Source organism: Entelurus aequoreus, linkage group LG22 (assembly GCF_033978785.1).
Source record: "Entelurus aequoreus isolate RoL-2023_Sb linkage group LG22, RoL_Eaeq_v1.1, whole genome shotgun sequence".
Taxonomy (NCBI): domain Eukaryota; kingdom Metazoa; phylum Chordata; class Actinopteri; order Syngnathiformes; family Syngnathidae; genus Entelurus; species Entelurus aequoreus.
This window is the reverse complement of record NC_084752.1, coordinates 42,563,270-42,580,847: the sequence shown is the minus strand read 5'-3', so window position 1 is coordinate 42,580,847 and position 17,578 is coordinate 42,563,270. Positions and strand designations below refer to the sequence as shown.

General features: G+C 36.6%; 1 protein-coding gene across 2 annotated transcripts in view; it reads right to left on the bottom strand.

Annotated features, from left to right (window-relative positions):
• Positions 1-16,083, bottom strand: part of LOC133639758 (spectrin beta chain, non-erythrocytic 1-like) — a 54,622-nt gene extending 38,539 nt beyond the window's left edge. Inside the window, exons 1-2 of one of the 2 annotated variants that reach the window (XM_062033346.1) lie at positions 15,927-16,083; positions 1-163 (exon numbers count right to left, since the gene is read on the bottom strand). The exon at positions 1-163 is cut by the window's left edge and continues 14 nt beyond it. In XM_062033346.1, the coding sequence (XP_061889330.1) occupies positions 1-107 (107 nt within the window). In that variant the 5' untranslated portion in view covers positions 108-163; positions 15,927-16,083. The remainder of the gene's footprint in view (positions 164-15,926) is intronic. The other variant, XM_062033345.1, reaches the window with a different exon arrangement.
• Between the last annotated feature and the right edge of the window lie 1,495 nt (positions 16,084-17,578).

The window sequence follows — 17,578 nt, the reverse complement described above, 5'->3', positions numbered from 1 at the left end:
ATGCGGGAGCGCTCAAAGAGGCGAGCTGAGCTGTTGTGGTTGTCCCAGTCGTTGATGACATCATACTGCAGCTCCATGTGCTCCAAGTCAGAGGCCACTGCCGTCATCGTGACCTTTCACCTCTGCTGCCCAGATCACATGTGCCGCGTCACGCCCACCTGCACTTCAAACACAAACAGGTAGTGCTCATACTCTGCTGCTGTCATAATCACACAAACAGGAAGTGTAATGCAATCACAATCATACAAACAGGAAGTGTACTGCAATCACAATCATACAAACAGGAAGTGTACTGTAATCACAATCATACAAACAGGAAGTGTAAGGCAATCACAATCATACAAACAGGAAGTGTACTACAATCACAATCATACAAACAGGAAGTGTAATACAATCACAATCATACAAACAGGAAGTGTACTGCAATCACAATCATACAAACAGGAAGTGTACTGCAATCACAATCATACATACAGGAAGTGAACTACAATCACAATCATACAAACAGGAAGTGTACTGTAATCACAATCATACAAACAGGAAGTGTAAGGCAATCACAATCATACAAACAGGAAGTGTACTACAATCACAATCATACAAACAGGAAGTGTAATACAATCACAATCATACAAACAGGAAGTGTACTGCAATCACAATCATACAAACAGGAAGTGTACTACAATCACAATCATACAAACAGGAAGTGTACTGCAATCACAATTATACAAACAGGAAGTGTAGTGCAATCACAATCATACAAACAGGAAGTGTAATACAATCACAATCATACAAACAGGAAGTGTACTGCAATCACACTCATACAAACAGGAAGTGTACTACAATCACAATCATACATACAGGAAGTGTACTACAATCACAATCATACAAACAGGAAGTGAACTACAATCACAATCATACAAACAGGAAGTGTACTGCAATCACAATCATACAAACAGGAAGTGTACTACAATCACAATCATACATACAGGAAGTGAACTGCAATCACAATTATACAAACAGGAAGTGTGCTGGAATCACAATCATACAAACAGGAAGTGTACTACAATCACAATCATACAAACAGGAAGTGTAATGCAATCACAATCATACAAACAGGAAGTGTACTACAATCACAATCATACAAACAGGAAGTGTAATGCAATCACAATCATACAAACAGGAAGTGTACTGTAATCACAATCATACAAACAGGAAGTGTAAGGCAATCACAATCATACAAACAGGAAGTGTACTACAATCACAATCATACAAACAGGAAGTGTAATACAATCACAATCATACAAACAGGAAGTGTACTGCAATCACAATCATACAAACAGGAAGTGTACTGCAATCACAATCATACATACAGGAAGTGAACTACAATCACAATCATACAAACAGGAAGTGTACTGTAATCACAATCATACAAACAGGAAGTGTAAGGCAATCACAATCATACAAACAGGAAGTGTACTACAATCACAATCATACAAACAGGAAGTGTAATACAATCACAATCATACAAACAGGAAGTGTACTGCAATCACAATCATACAAACAGGAAGTGTACTACAATCACAATCATACAAACAGGAAGTGTACTGCAATCACAATTATACAAACAGGAAGTGTAGTGCAATCACAATCATACAAACAGGAAGTGTAATACAATCACAATCATACAAACAGGAAGTGTACTGCAATCACACTCATACAAACATGAAGTGTACTACAATCACAATCATACATACAGGAAGTGTACTACAATCACAATCATACAAACAGGAAGTGAACTACAATCACAATCATACAAACAGGAAGTGTACTGCAATCACAATCATACAAACAGGAAGTGTACTACAATCACAATCATACATACAGGAAGTGAACTGCAATCACAATTATACAAACAGGAAGTGTGCTGGAATCACAATCATACAAACAGGAAGTGTACTACAATCACAATCATACAAACAGGAAGTGTAATGCAATCACAATCATACAAACAGGAAGTGTACTACAATCACAATCATACAAACAGGAAGTGTAATGCAATCACAATCATACAAACCCCGTTTCCATATGAGTTGGGAAATGGTGTTAGATGTAAATATAAACGGAATACAATGATTTGCAAACCATTTTCAAGCCATATTCAGTTGAATATGCTACAAAGACAACATATTTCATGTTCAAACTGATAAACTTTTTTTTTTTTGCAAATAATCATTAACTTTAGAATTTGATGGCAGCAACACGTGACAAAGAAGTTGGGAAAGGTGGCAATAAATACTGATAAAGTTGAGGAATGCTCATCAAACACTTATTTGGAACATCCCACAGGTGTGCAGGCTAATTGGGAACAGGTGGGTGCCATGATTGGGTATAAAAGTAGATTCCATGAAATGCTCAGTCATTCACAAACAAGGATGGGGTTGAGGGTCACCACTTTGTCAACAAATGCGTGAGCAAATTGTTGAACAGTTTAAGAAAAACCTTTCTCAACCAGCTATTGCAAGGAATTTAGGGATTTCACCATCTACGCTCCGTAATATCATCAAAGGGTTCAGAGAATGTGGAGAAATCACTGCACGTAAGCAGCTAAGCCCGTGACCTTCCATCCCTCAGGCTGTACTGCATCAACAAGCCACATCAGTGTGTAAAGGATATCACCACATGGGCTCAGGAACACTTCAGAAACCCACTGTCAGTAACTACAGTTGGTCGCTACATCTGTAAGTGCACGTTAAAACTCTACCTATGCAAGGCGAAAAGCGTTTATCAACAACACCCAGAAACGGCGTCGGCTTCGCTGGGCCTGAGCTCATCTAAGATGGACTGATACAAAGTGGAAAAGTGTTCTGTGGTCTGACGAGTCCACATTTCAAATTGTTTTGGGAAACTGTGGACGTCGTGTCCTCCGGATCAAAGAGGAAAAGAACCATCCGGATTGTTATAGGCGCAAAGTGTAAAAGGCAGCATGTGTGATGGTATGGGGGTGTATTAGTGCCCAAGACATGGGTAACTTACACATTTGTGAAGGCACCATTAATGCTGAAAGGTACATACAGCTTTTGGAGCAACATATGTTGCCATCCAAGCAACGTTACCATGGACGCCCCTGCTTATTTCAGCAAGACAATGCCAAGCCACGTGTTACATCAACGTGGCTTCATAGTAAAAGAGTGCGGGTACTAGACTGGCCTGCCTGTAGTCCAGACATTGAAAATGTGTGAAGCCTAAAATAGCACAACGGAGACCTCCGGACTGTTGAACAACTTAAGCTGTACATCAAGCAAGAATGGGAAAGAATTCCACTTCAAAAATGTGTCTCCTCAGTTCCCAAACCTTTACTGAGTGTTGTTAAAAGGAAAGGCCATGTAACACAGTGGTGAACATGCCCTTTCCCAACTACTTTGGCACGTGTTGCAGCCATGAAATTCTAAGTTAATTATTATTTGCAAAAAAAAAAAAAAAGTTTATGAGTTTGAACATCAAATATGTTGTCTTTGTAGCATATTCAACTGAATATGGCTTGAAAATGATTTGCAAATCATTGTATTCCGTTTATATTTACATCTAACACAATTTCCCAACTCATATGGAAACGGGGTTTGTAGTATTTCTGTGTACTAATCAATGTGAAGTAGTATTGTTTGGCTGCTGCATGATGACTGATGATCTGATTGGCTGCTGATGTCAGCTGATCAGCACTCAAGCAGGAAGTACATTAGTTGTCCATTAAGGCACTTTGGCGTCCACAGGGACTTTTTATTGACCACTTTCCAGAATGTTCCACTGCGTGGAAAGAAAACACATTTTGTGTCTGATCTACTAAAGTTCAAAGAACAACTACTAAACAGCGTGTACAAAGTATACAATATTAGCAGGTGATCTACTAAAGTTCAAAGAACAACTACTAAACAGCGTGTACAAAGTATACAATATTAGCAGGTGATCTACTAAAGGTTTGCGTGTACTAAAACTGCTGCTCTTTATTTAGTGTCTGACAGACTCATTTAGTACCAAGTGTAATATTTGAATGCTAGATCAGTGGTTCTTAACCTTGTTGGAGGTACTGAACCCCACCACTTTCATATGCGCATTCACTCAACCCTTCTTTAGTGAAAAATAAAATGTTGTTTTTTTTCAAATTCAAGACAAAGTTATATGTTTTTTTGGTAACACTTTAGTATGGGGAACATATTCTCAGTAACAAAGACTTAATTTAGAGTTATTTGGTTAGGGTTAGGGATCGGGTTAGGGCCAGGGTTAGAGGGTTAGGGTTATAATAAGGTCATGCCGAATAGGGCATTAATAAGTACTTAATAATGACTAGTTAAGAGCCAATATGTTACTAATTTGCATGTTAATAAGCAACTAATTAATGGTGAATATGTTCCCCATACTAAAGTGTTACCATGTTTTATTACTGGTGCACTTGATGAAGCGTGCATGAACATCACCTTGTTCAAACAACAAAACCAACACGGTGCATAAACTCACAACAAATGACACACCTGCAAACCAGGCTGCTGTTGCCGTATCGGTAATACGCCGATAGGGAGAAGTTTGTATTTACACGATGAGTCGGGTGTGTTTTGACCTCCGCCGAACCCCTGAGGCCGACTCACCGAACCCCTAGGGTTCCATCGAACCCAGGTTAAGAACCACTGGTCTAGACATAGGGAGACATGACAATAATAGGTTACAGTAATGGAGACCAGACGTAACGAAGGCATGAATAATGATCTCAGTGTCACTAGTGGACAAAATGGAACGAATTTTAGTGATATTGCGGAGATGAAAGAAGTCTGCTTTAGTAACACTCTTAATGTGTGACTCAAACGAGAGAGTTTTTTTAGTAGGGGGGATACAGAGCGGGGCTAACAACAAAGCTAAAGGCTAATCCTCACAGAACGCCGCTTCCTTCCATCCTGCTTTCAAATGTCCGCTCTCTGGAGAACAAACTGGACTACCTGAAGCTGGATTTATATGCAAAACGCGAGATGAGAGACTGTTGCGCCATATTTCTAACAGAAAAATGGTTGAAACCAACCGTTCCAGATGAGGCAGTTAGCATCGAGAGGCTAACTAACTATGTTTCGGGCGGACAGGAGCAGATCTCTCACCGGTAAATCCCGAGGCGGTGTTGTTTGTATATACGTCAATAACAACTGGTGCAACAATGGGAAGATAGTCTCATGTCACTGCTCTCCCGATGTAGAAATATTAACTATAAAATGCAGGCCATTTTATTTACCCGGGAATTCAGTGCTATGATCTTCACAGCAGTGTACATTCCCCCCAGTGCTAACACCAAAGCAGTTTTGAATGCTTTGTATTGCTCCATCAATGAACTGCAATCTACACATCCAGAGGGAGTTTTCATCGTGGCAGGGGATTTTAATCAAGCTAACATGAAAACTGTGTTCCCTCATTTCCATCAATATGTGAATTTTGCAACCAGGGGTGGAAGCAAATTGGATTTGGTGTATAGTAATATTAAACATGCGTATAAAGCTGCACTGCGCCCCCACCTCGGCTCCTCAGACCATCTATCTGTGATGCTAATTCCTGCATACAAGCCCCTGCTGGCTGATCAGGAAGCAAGCTACAGTGAAGCAGGTGAGGACCTGCCCAGAGGGAGCAATGGAAGCATTACAAGACTGCTTCAAAATCACAGACTGGGACATGTTCAAGGCAGCCGCCACCGCTAATCATAACACGTGTGGAGGAGTATGCAGAGTCTGTGTCCGCATACATTCAGAAGTGCACGGAGGATGTTAGTGTGATCAAGAACATCCCCACATGGGCCAAGGAGAAACCCTGGATGAACAGTGAGGTACGTGCAATGCTGAAGGCTCGGAACAAGGCTTTTAAATCTGGCGACATTGTAGCACTTAAAACCGCCAGAGCTAACCTGAACCGTGCCTTTAGGGTTGCAAAGCGTGCTCACAGTCTGAAAGTGCAGGACTTCTTCGAGAACCCCACGAACACTAGTTGAATGTGGCAGAGCATACAGGTCATCACGGACTATAAAGCTGCCCCCCGTCCCTGTGACAACAGCATCAGCTTCCTAGATGACCTAAACAACTACTTTGCAAGGTTTGAGGCACTTAACATCACTCCGGTGAGAAAATCCATCCCTCGCCCTGATGAGCAGCCGCTCAACCTGGACACAGCGGATGTCCGGAAAACCCTGAGGAGAGTGAACCCCCGGAAAGCACCGGGGACCTGATGACATTCCGGACAAGGTGCTTAAGGGATGTGCAGACCAGCTGGCGGGGGTTCTCACAGACATCTTCAACATCTCGCTGACCCAGGCTGTGGTACCATCATGTTTTAAGACGGCCACAATCATTCCAGTGCCTAAAAAACCCACAATCTCCTCCCTCAATGATTATCGCCCCGTGGCACTCACCCCCATCGTAATGAAGTGCTTCGAGAGGCTGGTAAAGGAATACATTGTCTCCAGACTTCCCCCCACATTCGACCCATACCAGTTTGCTTATCGCCCTAACCGCTCCACAGAAGACGCCATCTCCTCTGCACTCCACCTGAGCTTAGAACATCTGGAAGGAAAGGACACACACGTGCGGATGTTGTTTCTGGACTTCAGCTCGGCGTTCAACACCATCATCCTGCAGCACTTGGTGAGTAAACCTTGGATTCAGTACCCCCCTTTGCAACTGGCTGCTTGACTTCCTCACAGACAGATCCCAATCTGTGAGAGTGGGCAACAACACCTCCAGTGCCATCTCCCTGACCACCGGCTCCCCCCAGGGCTGCGTCCTGAGTCCACTGCTGTTCACGTTGATGACCCATGACTGCTGCGCCAGGTCCACTACTAACCACATTGTGAAGTACACGACAGTAGTGGGCCTCATCCGTGACAACAACCACATGGACTACAGGGAGGAGGTGAAACATCTGGTTGACTGGTGCAGAACCAACAATCTGGTCCTGAATGTCAACAAGACCAAGGAGATCATCGTTGACTTCAGGAAGCACCAGTCCAGCCACGCTCCACTCTTCATCAACGGCACAGCGGTGGAGATGGTAAGCAGCACCAAGTTCCTGGGGGTGCAGATAACTGACAATATGACCTGGTCCCTACACACCGGAGCTCTTGTAAAAAGAGCTCAGCAGCGCATGCACTTTTTGCGTGGGATTCTACATTCTACAGAGGCACTGTAGAGAGTCTGCTGACCAACAGCATCTCTGTCTGGACTGGAGCCTGCAGTGCCTCAGACTGGAAGTCTCTCCAGAGAGTGGTGAGGACGGCAGAAAAGATCATCAGGACTCCTCTTCCTCCTATCCAGGAGATGGCAAAAAGCCGCTGCCTGACCAGGGCTCAGAAAATCTGCAAAGACTCCTCCCACCCCCACCAAGGACTGTTTTCACTGCTGGACTCTAGAAAGAGGTTCCGCAGCCTCCGAAGCAGAACCTCCAGGTTCTGTAACAGCTTCTTCCCTCAGGCCGTAAGACTCTTGAACGCATCATAATTAAATTATCCCCTCAACTCCCCCCAAAAATAGATGAAGTGGCTGGAATATAAAGACAATATAACATACATCCATAAATGTGGATGCATGTGAAAAAGTGCAATATATTTATCTGTACAGTAAACTATGTATTTATTTCTATATATTTATATATTATTTATATATACTTATTTATTTATATATGCACCTTATTGCTTTTTTTATCCTGCACTACCATGAGCTTATGTAACGAAATGTTGTTCTTATCTGGGCTGTAAAGTTCACATTTGAATGACAATAAAAAGGAAGTCTAAGTCTAAGTCTAACACTCTTAATGTGTGACTCAAACAAGAGAGTTGTTTTAGTAACACTCTTAATGTGTGACTCAAACGAGAGAGTTGTTTTAGTAACACTCTTAATGTGTGACTCAAACGAGAGAGTTGTTTTAGTAACACTCTTAATGTGTGACTCAAACGAGAGAGTTGTTTTAGTAACACTCTTAATGTGTGACTCAAACGAGAGAGTTGTTTTAGTAACACTCTTAATGTGTGACTCAAACGAGAGAGTTGTTTTAGTAACACTCTTAATGTGTGACTCAAACGAGAGAGTTGTTTTAGTAACACTCTTAATGTGTGACTCAAACGAGAGAGTTGTTTTAGTAACACTCTTAATGTGTGACTCAAACGAGAGAGTTGTTTTAGTAACACTCTTAATGTGTGACTCAAACGAGAGAGTTGTTTTAGTAACACTCTTAATGTGTGACTCAAACGAGAGAGTTGTTTTAGTAACACTCTTAATGTGTGACTCAAACGAGAGAGTTGTTTTCGTAACACTCTTAATGTGTGACTCGAACGAGAGAGTTGTTTTAGTAACACTCTTAATGTGTGACTCGAACGAGAGAGTTGTTTTAGTAACACTCTTAATGTGTGACTCGAACGAGAGAGTTGTTTTAGTAACACTCTTAATGTGTGACTCAAACGAGAGAGTTGTTTTAGTAACACTCTTAATGTGCGACTCAAACGAGAGAGTTGTTTTAGTAACACTCTTAATGTGCGACTCAAACGAGAGAGTTGTTTTAGTAACACTCTTAATGTGTGACTCAAACGAGAGAGTTGTTTTAGTAACACTCTTAATGTGTGACTCAAACGAGAGAGTTGTTTTAGTAACACTCTTAATGTGTGACTCAAACGAGAGAGTTGTTTTAGTAACACTCTTAATGTGTGACTCAAACGAGAGAGTTGTTTTAGTAACACTCTTAATGTGTGACTCAAACGAGAGAGTTGTTTTAGTAACACTCTTAATGTGTGACTCAAACGAGAGAGTTGTTTTCGTAACACTCTTAATGTGTGACTCGAACGAGAGAGTTGTTTTAGTAACACTCTTAATGTGTGACTCGAACGAGAGAGTTGTTTTAGTAACACTCTTAATGTGTGACTCGAACGAGAGAGTTGTTTTAGTAACACTCTTAATGTGTGACTCAAACGAGAGAGTTGTTTTAGTAACACTCTTAATGTGCGACTCAAACGAGAGAGTTGTTTTAGTAACACTCTTAAAGTGCGACTCAAACGAGAGAGTTGTTTTAGTAACACTCTTAATGTGCGACTCAAACGAGAGAGTTGTTTTAGTAACACTCTTAATGTGCGACTCAAACGAGAGAGTTGTTTTAGTAACACTCTTAATGTGCGACTCAAACGAGAGAGTTGTTTTAGTAACACTCTTAATGTGCGACTCAAACGAGAGAGTTGTTTTAGTAACACTCTTAATGTGCGACTCAAACGAGAGAGTTGTTTTAGTAACACTCTTAATGTGCGACTCAAACGAGAGAGTTGTTTTAGTAACACTCTTAATGTGCGACTCAAACGAGAGAGTTGTTTTAGTAACACTCTTAATGTGCGACTCAAACGAGAGAGTTGTTTTAGTAACACTCTTAATGTGCGACTCAAACGAGAGAGTTGTTTTAGTAACACTCTTAATGTGCGACTCAAACGAGAGAGTTGTTTTAGTAACACTCTTAATGTGCGACTCAAACGAGAGAGTTGTTTTAGTAACACTCTTAATGTGTGACTCAAACAAGAGAGTTGTTTTAGTAACACTCTTAATGTTTGACTCAAACGAGAGAGTTGTTTTAGTAACACTCTTAATGTGTGACTCAAACGAGAGAGTTGTTTTAGTAACACTCTTGATGTTTGACTCAAACGAGAGAGTTGTTTTAGTAACACTCTTAATGCGTGACTCGAACGAGAGAGTTGTTTTAGTAACACTTTTAATGTGTGACTCGAACGAGAGAGTTGTTTTAGTAACACTCTTAATGCGTGACTCGAACGAGAGAGTTGTTTTAGTAACACTCTTAATGTGTGACTCAAACGAGAGAGTTGTTTTAGTAACACTCTTAATGTGTGACTCAAACGAGAGAGTTGTTTTCGTAACACTCTTAATGTGTGACTCGAACGAGAGAGTTGTTTTAGTAACACTCTTAATGTGTGACTCGAACGAGAGAGTTGTTTTAGTAACACTCTTAATGTGTGACTCGAACGAGAGAGTTGTTTTAGTAACACTCTTAATGTGTGACTCAAACGAGAGAGTTGTTTTAGTAACACTCTTAATGTGCGACTCAAACGAGAGAGTTGTTTTAGTAACACTCTTAATGTGCGACTCAAACGAGAGAGTTGTTTTAGTAACACTCTTAATGTGCGACTCAAACGAGAGTTGTTTTAGTAACACTCTTAATGTGCGACTCAAACGAGAGAGTTGTTTTAGTAACACTCTTAATGTGCGACTCAAACGAGAGAGTTGTTTTAGTAACACTCTTAATGTGCGACTCAAACGAGAGAGTTGTTTTAGTAACACTCTTAATGTGCGACTCAAACGAGAGAGTTGTTTTAGTAACACTCTTAATGTGTGACTCGAACGAGAGAGTTGTTTTAGTAACACTCTTAATGTGTGACTCGAACGAGAGAGTTGTTTTAGTAACACTCTTAATGTGCGACTCAAACGAGAGAGTTGTTTTAGTAACACTCTTAATGTGTGACTCAAACGAGAGAGTTGTTTTAGTAACACTCTTAATGTGTGACTCAAACGAGAGAGTTGTTTTAGTAACACTCTTAATGTTTGACTCAAACGAGAGAGTTGTTTTAGTAACACTCTTAATGTGTGACTCAAACGAGAGAGTTGTTTTAGTAACACTCTTAATGTTTGACTCAAACGAGAGAGTTGTTTTAGTAACACTCTTAATGCGTGACTCAAACGAGAGAGTTGTTTTAGTAACACTCTTAATGTTTGACTCAAACGAGAGAGTTGTTTTAGTAACACTCTTAATGTGTGACTCAAAGGTGCTATTATTAAATAGGTGTCTAATTGTTTGGTTGTCAAATGTTAAGGTGGTTGGGAAAGGTTTTTCTTAAACTGTTCAACAATTTGCTCAGGCATTTGTTGACAAAGTTGTTGACCCTCGCCCCATCCTTGTTTGTGAATGACTGAGCATTTCATGGAATCTACTTTTATAGCCAATCATGGCACCCACCTGTTCCCAATTAGCCTGCTCACCTGTGGGATGTTCCAAATAAGTGTTTGATGAGCATTCCTCAACTTTATCAGTATTTATTGCCACCTTTCCCAACTTCTTTGTCACGTGTTGCTGCCATCAAATTCTAAGTTAATGATTATTTGCAACAAAAAAATGTTTATGAGTTTGAACATGAAATATGTTGTCTTTGTAGCATATTCAACTGAATATGGCTTGAAAAGGATTTGCAAATCATTGTATTCCATTTATATTTACATCTAACACCATTTCCCAACTCATATGGAAACGGGGTTTGTAATTGTTCATGTATGAAGTGTTGAAATATAGATGAAATAGTACATAATAATCATGAATACATAAATAATAATTGTTAATGTATGAAGTGTTGAAATGTAGATGACATAGTACATAATCATCATGAATACATAACTAATAATTGAGAGAAATGTAGATGACATAGTACATAATCATCATGAATACATAACTAATAATTGAGAGTAATGTAGATGACATAGTACATAATCATCATGAATACATAACTAATAATTGAGAGTAATGTAGATGACATAGTACATAATCATCATGAATACATAACTAATAATTGAGAGAAATGTAGATGACATAGTACATAATCATCATGAATACATAACTAATAATTGAGAGTAATGTAGATGACATAGTACATAATCATCATGAATACGTAACTAATAATTGAGAGTAATGTAGATGACATAGTACATAATCATCATGAATACATAACTAATAATTGAGAGAAATGTAGATGACATAGTACATCATCATCATGAATACATAACTAATAGAGTAATGTAGATGACATAGTACATAATCATCATGAATACATCACTAATAATTGAGAGTAATGTAGATGACATAGTACATAATCATCATGAATACATAACTAATAATTGAGAGAAATGTAGATGACATAGTACATAATCATTATGAATACATAACTAATAGAGTAATGTAGATGACATAGTACATAATCATCATGAATACATAACTAATAATTGAGAGAAATGTAGATGACATAGTACATAATCATCATGAATACATAACTAATAATTGAGAGTAATGTAGATGACATAGTACATAATCATCATGAACACATAACTAATAATTGAGAGTAATGTAGATGACATAGTACATAATCATCATGAATACATAACTAATAGAGTAATGTAGATGACATAGTACATAATCATCATGAATACATAACTAATAATTGAGAGTAATGTAGATGACATAGTACATAATCATCATGAATACATAACTAATAGAGTAATGTAGATGCCATAGTACATAATCATCATGAATACATAACTAACATTTGAGAGAAATGTAAATGACATAGTACATAATCATCATGAATACATAACTAATAATTGAGAGAAATGTAGATGACATAGTACATAATCATCATGAATACATAACTAATACAGAAATGTAGATGACACAGTACATAATCATCATGAACACATAATTAATAATTGAGAGTAATGTAGATGACATAGTACATAATCATCATGAATACATAACTAATAATTGAGAGAAATGTAGATGACATAGTAAATAATCATCATGAATACATAACTAATAATTGAGAGTAATGTAGATGACATAGTACATAATCATCATAAATACATAACTAATAGAGAAATGTAGATGACATAGTACATAATCATCATGAATACATAACTAATAATTGAGATTAATGTAGATGACATAGTACATAATCATCATGAATACATAACTAATGGAGTAATGTAGATGGCATAGTACATAATCATCATGAATACATAACTAATAATTGAGAGAAATTTAGATGACATAGTACATAATCATCATGAATACATAACTAATAGAGAAATGTAGATGACATAGTACATAATCATCATGAATACATAACTAATAATTGAGAGTAATGTAGATGACATAGTACATAATCATCATGAATACATAACTAATAGAGTAATGTAGATGACATAGTACATAATCATCATGAATACATAACTAATAATTGAGATTAATGTAGATGACATAGTACATAATCATCATGAATACATAACTAATAGAGTAATGTAGATGACAGTACATAATCATCATGAATACATAACTAATAATTGAGAGTAATGTAGATGACATAGTACATAATCATCATGAATACATAACTAATAGAGAAATGTAGATGACATAGTACATAATCATCATGAATACATAACTAATAGAGTAATGTAGATGACATAGTACATAATCATCATGAATACATCACTAATAGAGTAATGTAGATGACATAGTATATAATCATCATGAATACACAACTAAGAGTAATGTAGATGACATAGTACATAATCATCATGAATACACAACTATGAGTAATGTAGATGACATAGTACATAATCATCATGAATACATAACTAATAATTGAGAGAAATGTAGATGACATAGTACATAATCATCATGAATACATAACTAATAATTGAGAGTAATGTAGATGACATAGTACATAATCATCATAAATACATAACTAATAGAGAAATGTAGATGACATAGTACATAATCATCATGAATACATAACTAATAATTGAGATTAATGTAGATGACATAGTACATAATCATCATGAATACATAACTAATGGAGTAATGTAGATGACATAGTACATAATCATCATGAATACATAACTAATAATTGAGAGAAATTTAGATGACATAGTACATAATCATCATGAATACATAACTAATAGAGAAATGTAGATGACATAGTACATAATCATCATGAATACATAACTAATAATTGAGAGTAATGTAGATGACATAGTACATAATCATCATGAATACATAACTAATAGAGTAATGTAGATGACATAGTACATAATCATCATGAATACATAACTAATAATTGAGATTAATGTAGATGACATAGTACATAATCATCATGAATACATAACTAATAGAGTAATGTAGATGACAGTACATAATCATCATGAATACATAACTAATAATTGAGAGTAATGTAGATGACATAGTACATAATCATCATGAATACATAACTAATAGAGAAATGTAGATGACATAGTACATAATCATCATGAATACATAACTAATAGAGTAATGTAGATGACATAGTACATAATCATCATGAATACATCACTAATAGAGTAATGTAGATGACATAGTATATAATCATCATGAATACACAACTAAGAGTAATGTAGATGACATAGTACATAATCATCATGAATACACAACTAAGAGTAATGTAGATGACATAGTACATAATCATCATGAATACATCACTAATAATTGAGAGTAATGTAGATGACATAGTACATAATCATCATGAATACATAACTAATAGAGAAATGTAGATGACATAGTAAATAATCATCATGAATACATAACTAATAATTGAGATTAATGTAGATGACATAGTACATAATCATCATGAATACATAACTAATAGAGTAATGTAGATGACATAGTACATAATCATCATGAATACATAACTAATAATTGAGAGAAATGTAGATGACATAGTACATAATCATCATGAATACATAACTAATAGAGAAATGTAGATGACATAGTACATAATCATCATGAATACATAACTAATAATTGAGAGTAATGTAGATGACATAGTACATAATCATCATGAATACATAACTAATAGAGAAATGTAGATGACATAGTACATAATCATCATGAATACATAACTAATAATTGAGATTAATGTAGATGACATAGTACATAATCATCATGAATACATAACTAATAGAGTAATGTAGATGACATAGTACATAATCATCATGAATACATAACTAATAATTGAGAGTAATGTAGATGACATAGTACATAATCATCATGAATACATAACTAATAGAGAAATGTAGATGACATAGTACATAATCATCATGAATACATAACTAATAGAGTAATGTAGATGACATAGTACATAATCATCATGAATACATAACTAATAGAGTAATGTAGATGACATAGTACATAATCATCATGAATACATAACTAATAATTGAGATTAATGTAGATGACATAGTACATAATCATCATGAATACATAACTAATAGAGTAATGTAGATGACATAGTACATAATCATCATGAATATATAACTAATAATTGAGAGTAATGTAGATGACATAGTACATAATCATCATGAATACATAACTAATAGAGAAATGTAGATGACATAGTACATAATCATCATGAATACATAACTAATAGAGTAATGTAGATGACATAGTACATAATCATCATGAATACATAACTAATAGAGTAATGTAGATGACATAGTACATAATCATCATGAATACATAACTAATAATTGAGATTAATGTAGATGACATAGTACATAATCATCATGAATACATAACTAATAGAGTAATGTAGATGACATAGTACATAATCATCATGAATACATAACTAATAGAGTAATGTAGATGACATAGTACATAATCATCATGAATACATAACTAATAATGAGTTTGTGGACAACTAATGAGTCCAAACATCAATCATTTGGAATCAAATGTCCAAATAAAAAGGTGTTATTGATCAAGTTAGGACGTGGAGTCATCCAGCAGGGATTGTGACGTCACATCTAAACACAACTTCCTGTTTGTACTTCAAAATAGAAGCATTTCTCCTGCAATGTGAAGAACAACAATCATGCTGTCATCTTTTCCATAAACAGGAAGTTGTGCTGATCGATGACTTGAACACGAACATCGAGCACTTGAACGCACCATCGGTCACGCCCGTGCAGCGTGATGGCGACAGATGTGACGGCAAGACGACAATAAGACTCACCTGGCGATGACGATGACGATGACAATGACGACAGATGTGACGGGAAGACGACAATAAGACTCACCTGTCGATGGCGATGACGATGATGAAGAGGATGCTGCTGCAGGAGATAACCACGCCCTCTCGCTCTTCTGCTGCGTTCAATGACTCTTGTAAAACTCAGCGTCCCCTCAAGGGCCAACGAAATGACTTGAGTCTTCCGTCCTGGATGCGCACGCGCACACGCGATTTCCAGCAGGCCACGCCCACCCCTTGTGACGTGTTTGCCATCACTTTATCTCATCCCCGCACAGCATGGATGACCACGCCCCCCGCTCATTTGATTGGTCGCTGCAAAGTCTGTCGTTGTGCCTTCAGGAAGGAAACACATTTTATTTTTATATTACTTTTATTCTTAGATGACTTTAATTCTTGTATTATTTTTTATTTTACATTTATTCATAGATTACTTTTATTCTTGGATTACTTTTATTCATAGATTACTTTTATTCTTAGAATACTTTTATTCTTACAATACTTTTATTCATAGATTACTTTAATTCTTGGATTACTTTTATTAATAGATTACTTTTATTCTTAGAATACTTTTATTCTTACATTACTTTTATTCATAGATTACTTTTATTCTAGGATTACTTTTATTCTTATCTTACTTTTATTCATAGATTACTTTTATTCTTATATAACTCTTATTCTTAGATGACTATTATTCTTATATTACTTTTATTCTTATATTACTTTTATTCATAGATTACTTTTATTCATAGACTACTTTTATTCATAATTACTTTTATTTTTATATTACTTTATTCATAGATTACTTTTATTCATATATTACTTTTATTCATAGATAACTTTTATTGTTGATTACTTTTATTATTAAATTACTTTTATTCTTAGATTACTTTTATTGTTGGATAACTTATATTATTTTATTACTTTTATTATTATATTACTTTTATTCTTAGATTACTTATTCATAGATGACTTTTAGTCCTAGATTACTTTTATTCTTAGATGATGTGCAGAACTTAGGTTAGGGGTTAGGGTTATGACTGTCAGTGTGTACATTAGTCATGATGACGACTGTCAGTGTGTACATTTGTCATTATGACGACTGTCAGTGTGTACATTAGTCATGATGACGACTGTCAGTGTGTACATTTGTCATGATGACGACTGTCAGTGTGTACATTAGTCATGATGACGACTGTCAGTGTGTACATTAGTCATGATGACGACTGTCAGTGTGTACATTTGTCATGATGACGACTGTCAGTGTGTACATTAGTCATTATGACGACTGTCAGTGTGTACATTAGTCATGATGACGACTGTCAGTGTGTACATTAGTCATGATGACGACTGTCAGTGTGTACATTAGTCATGATGACGACTGTCAGTGTGTACATTTGTCATGATGACGACTGTCAGTGTGTACATTTGTCATTATGACGACTGTCAGTGTGTACATTTGTCATGATGACGACTGTCAGTGTGTACATTAGTCATTATGACGACTGTCAGTGTGTACATTAGTCATGATGACGACTGTCAGTGTGTACATTAGTCATGATGACGACTGTCAGTGTGTACATTAGTCATGATGACGACTGTCAGTGTGTACATTAGTCATGATGACGACTGTCAGTGTGGACATTAGTCATGATGACGACTGTCAGTGTGTACATTAGTCATGATGACGACTGTCAGTGT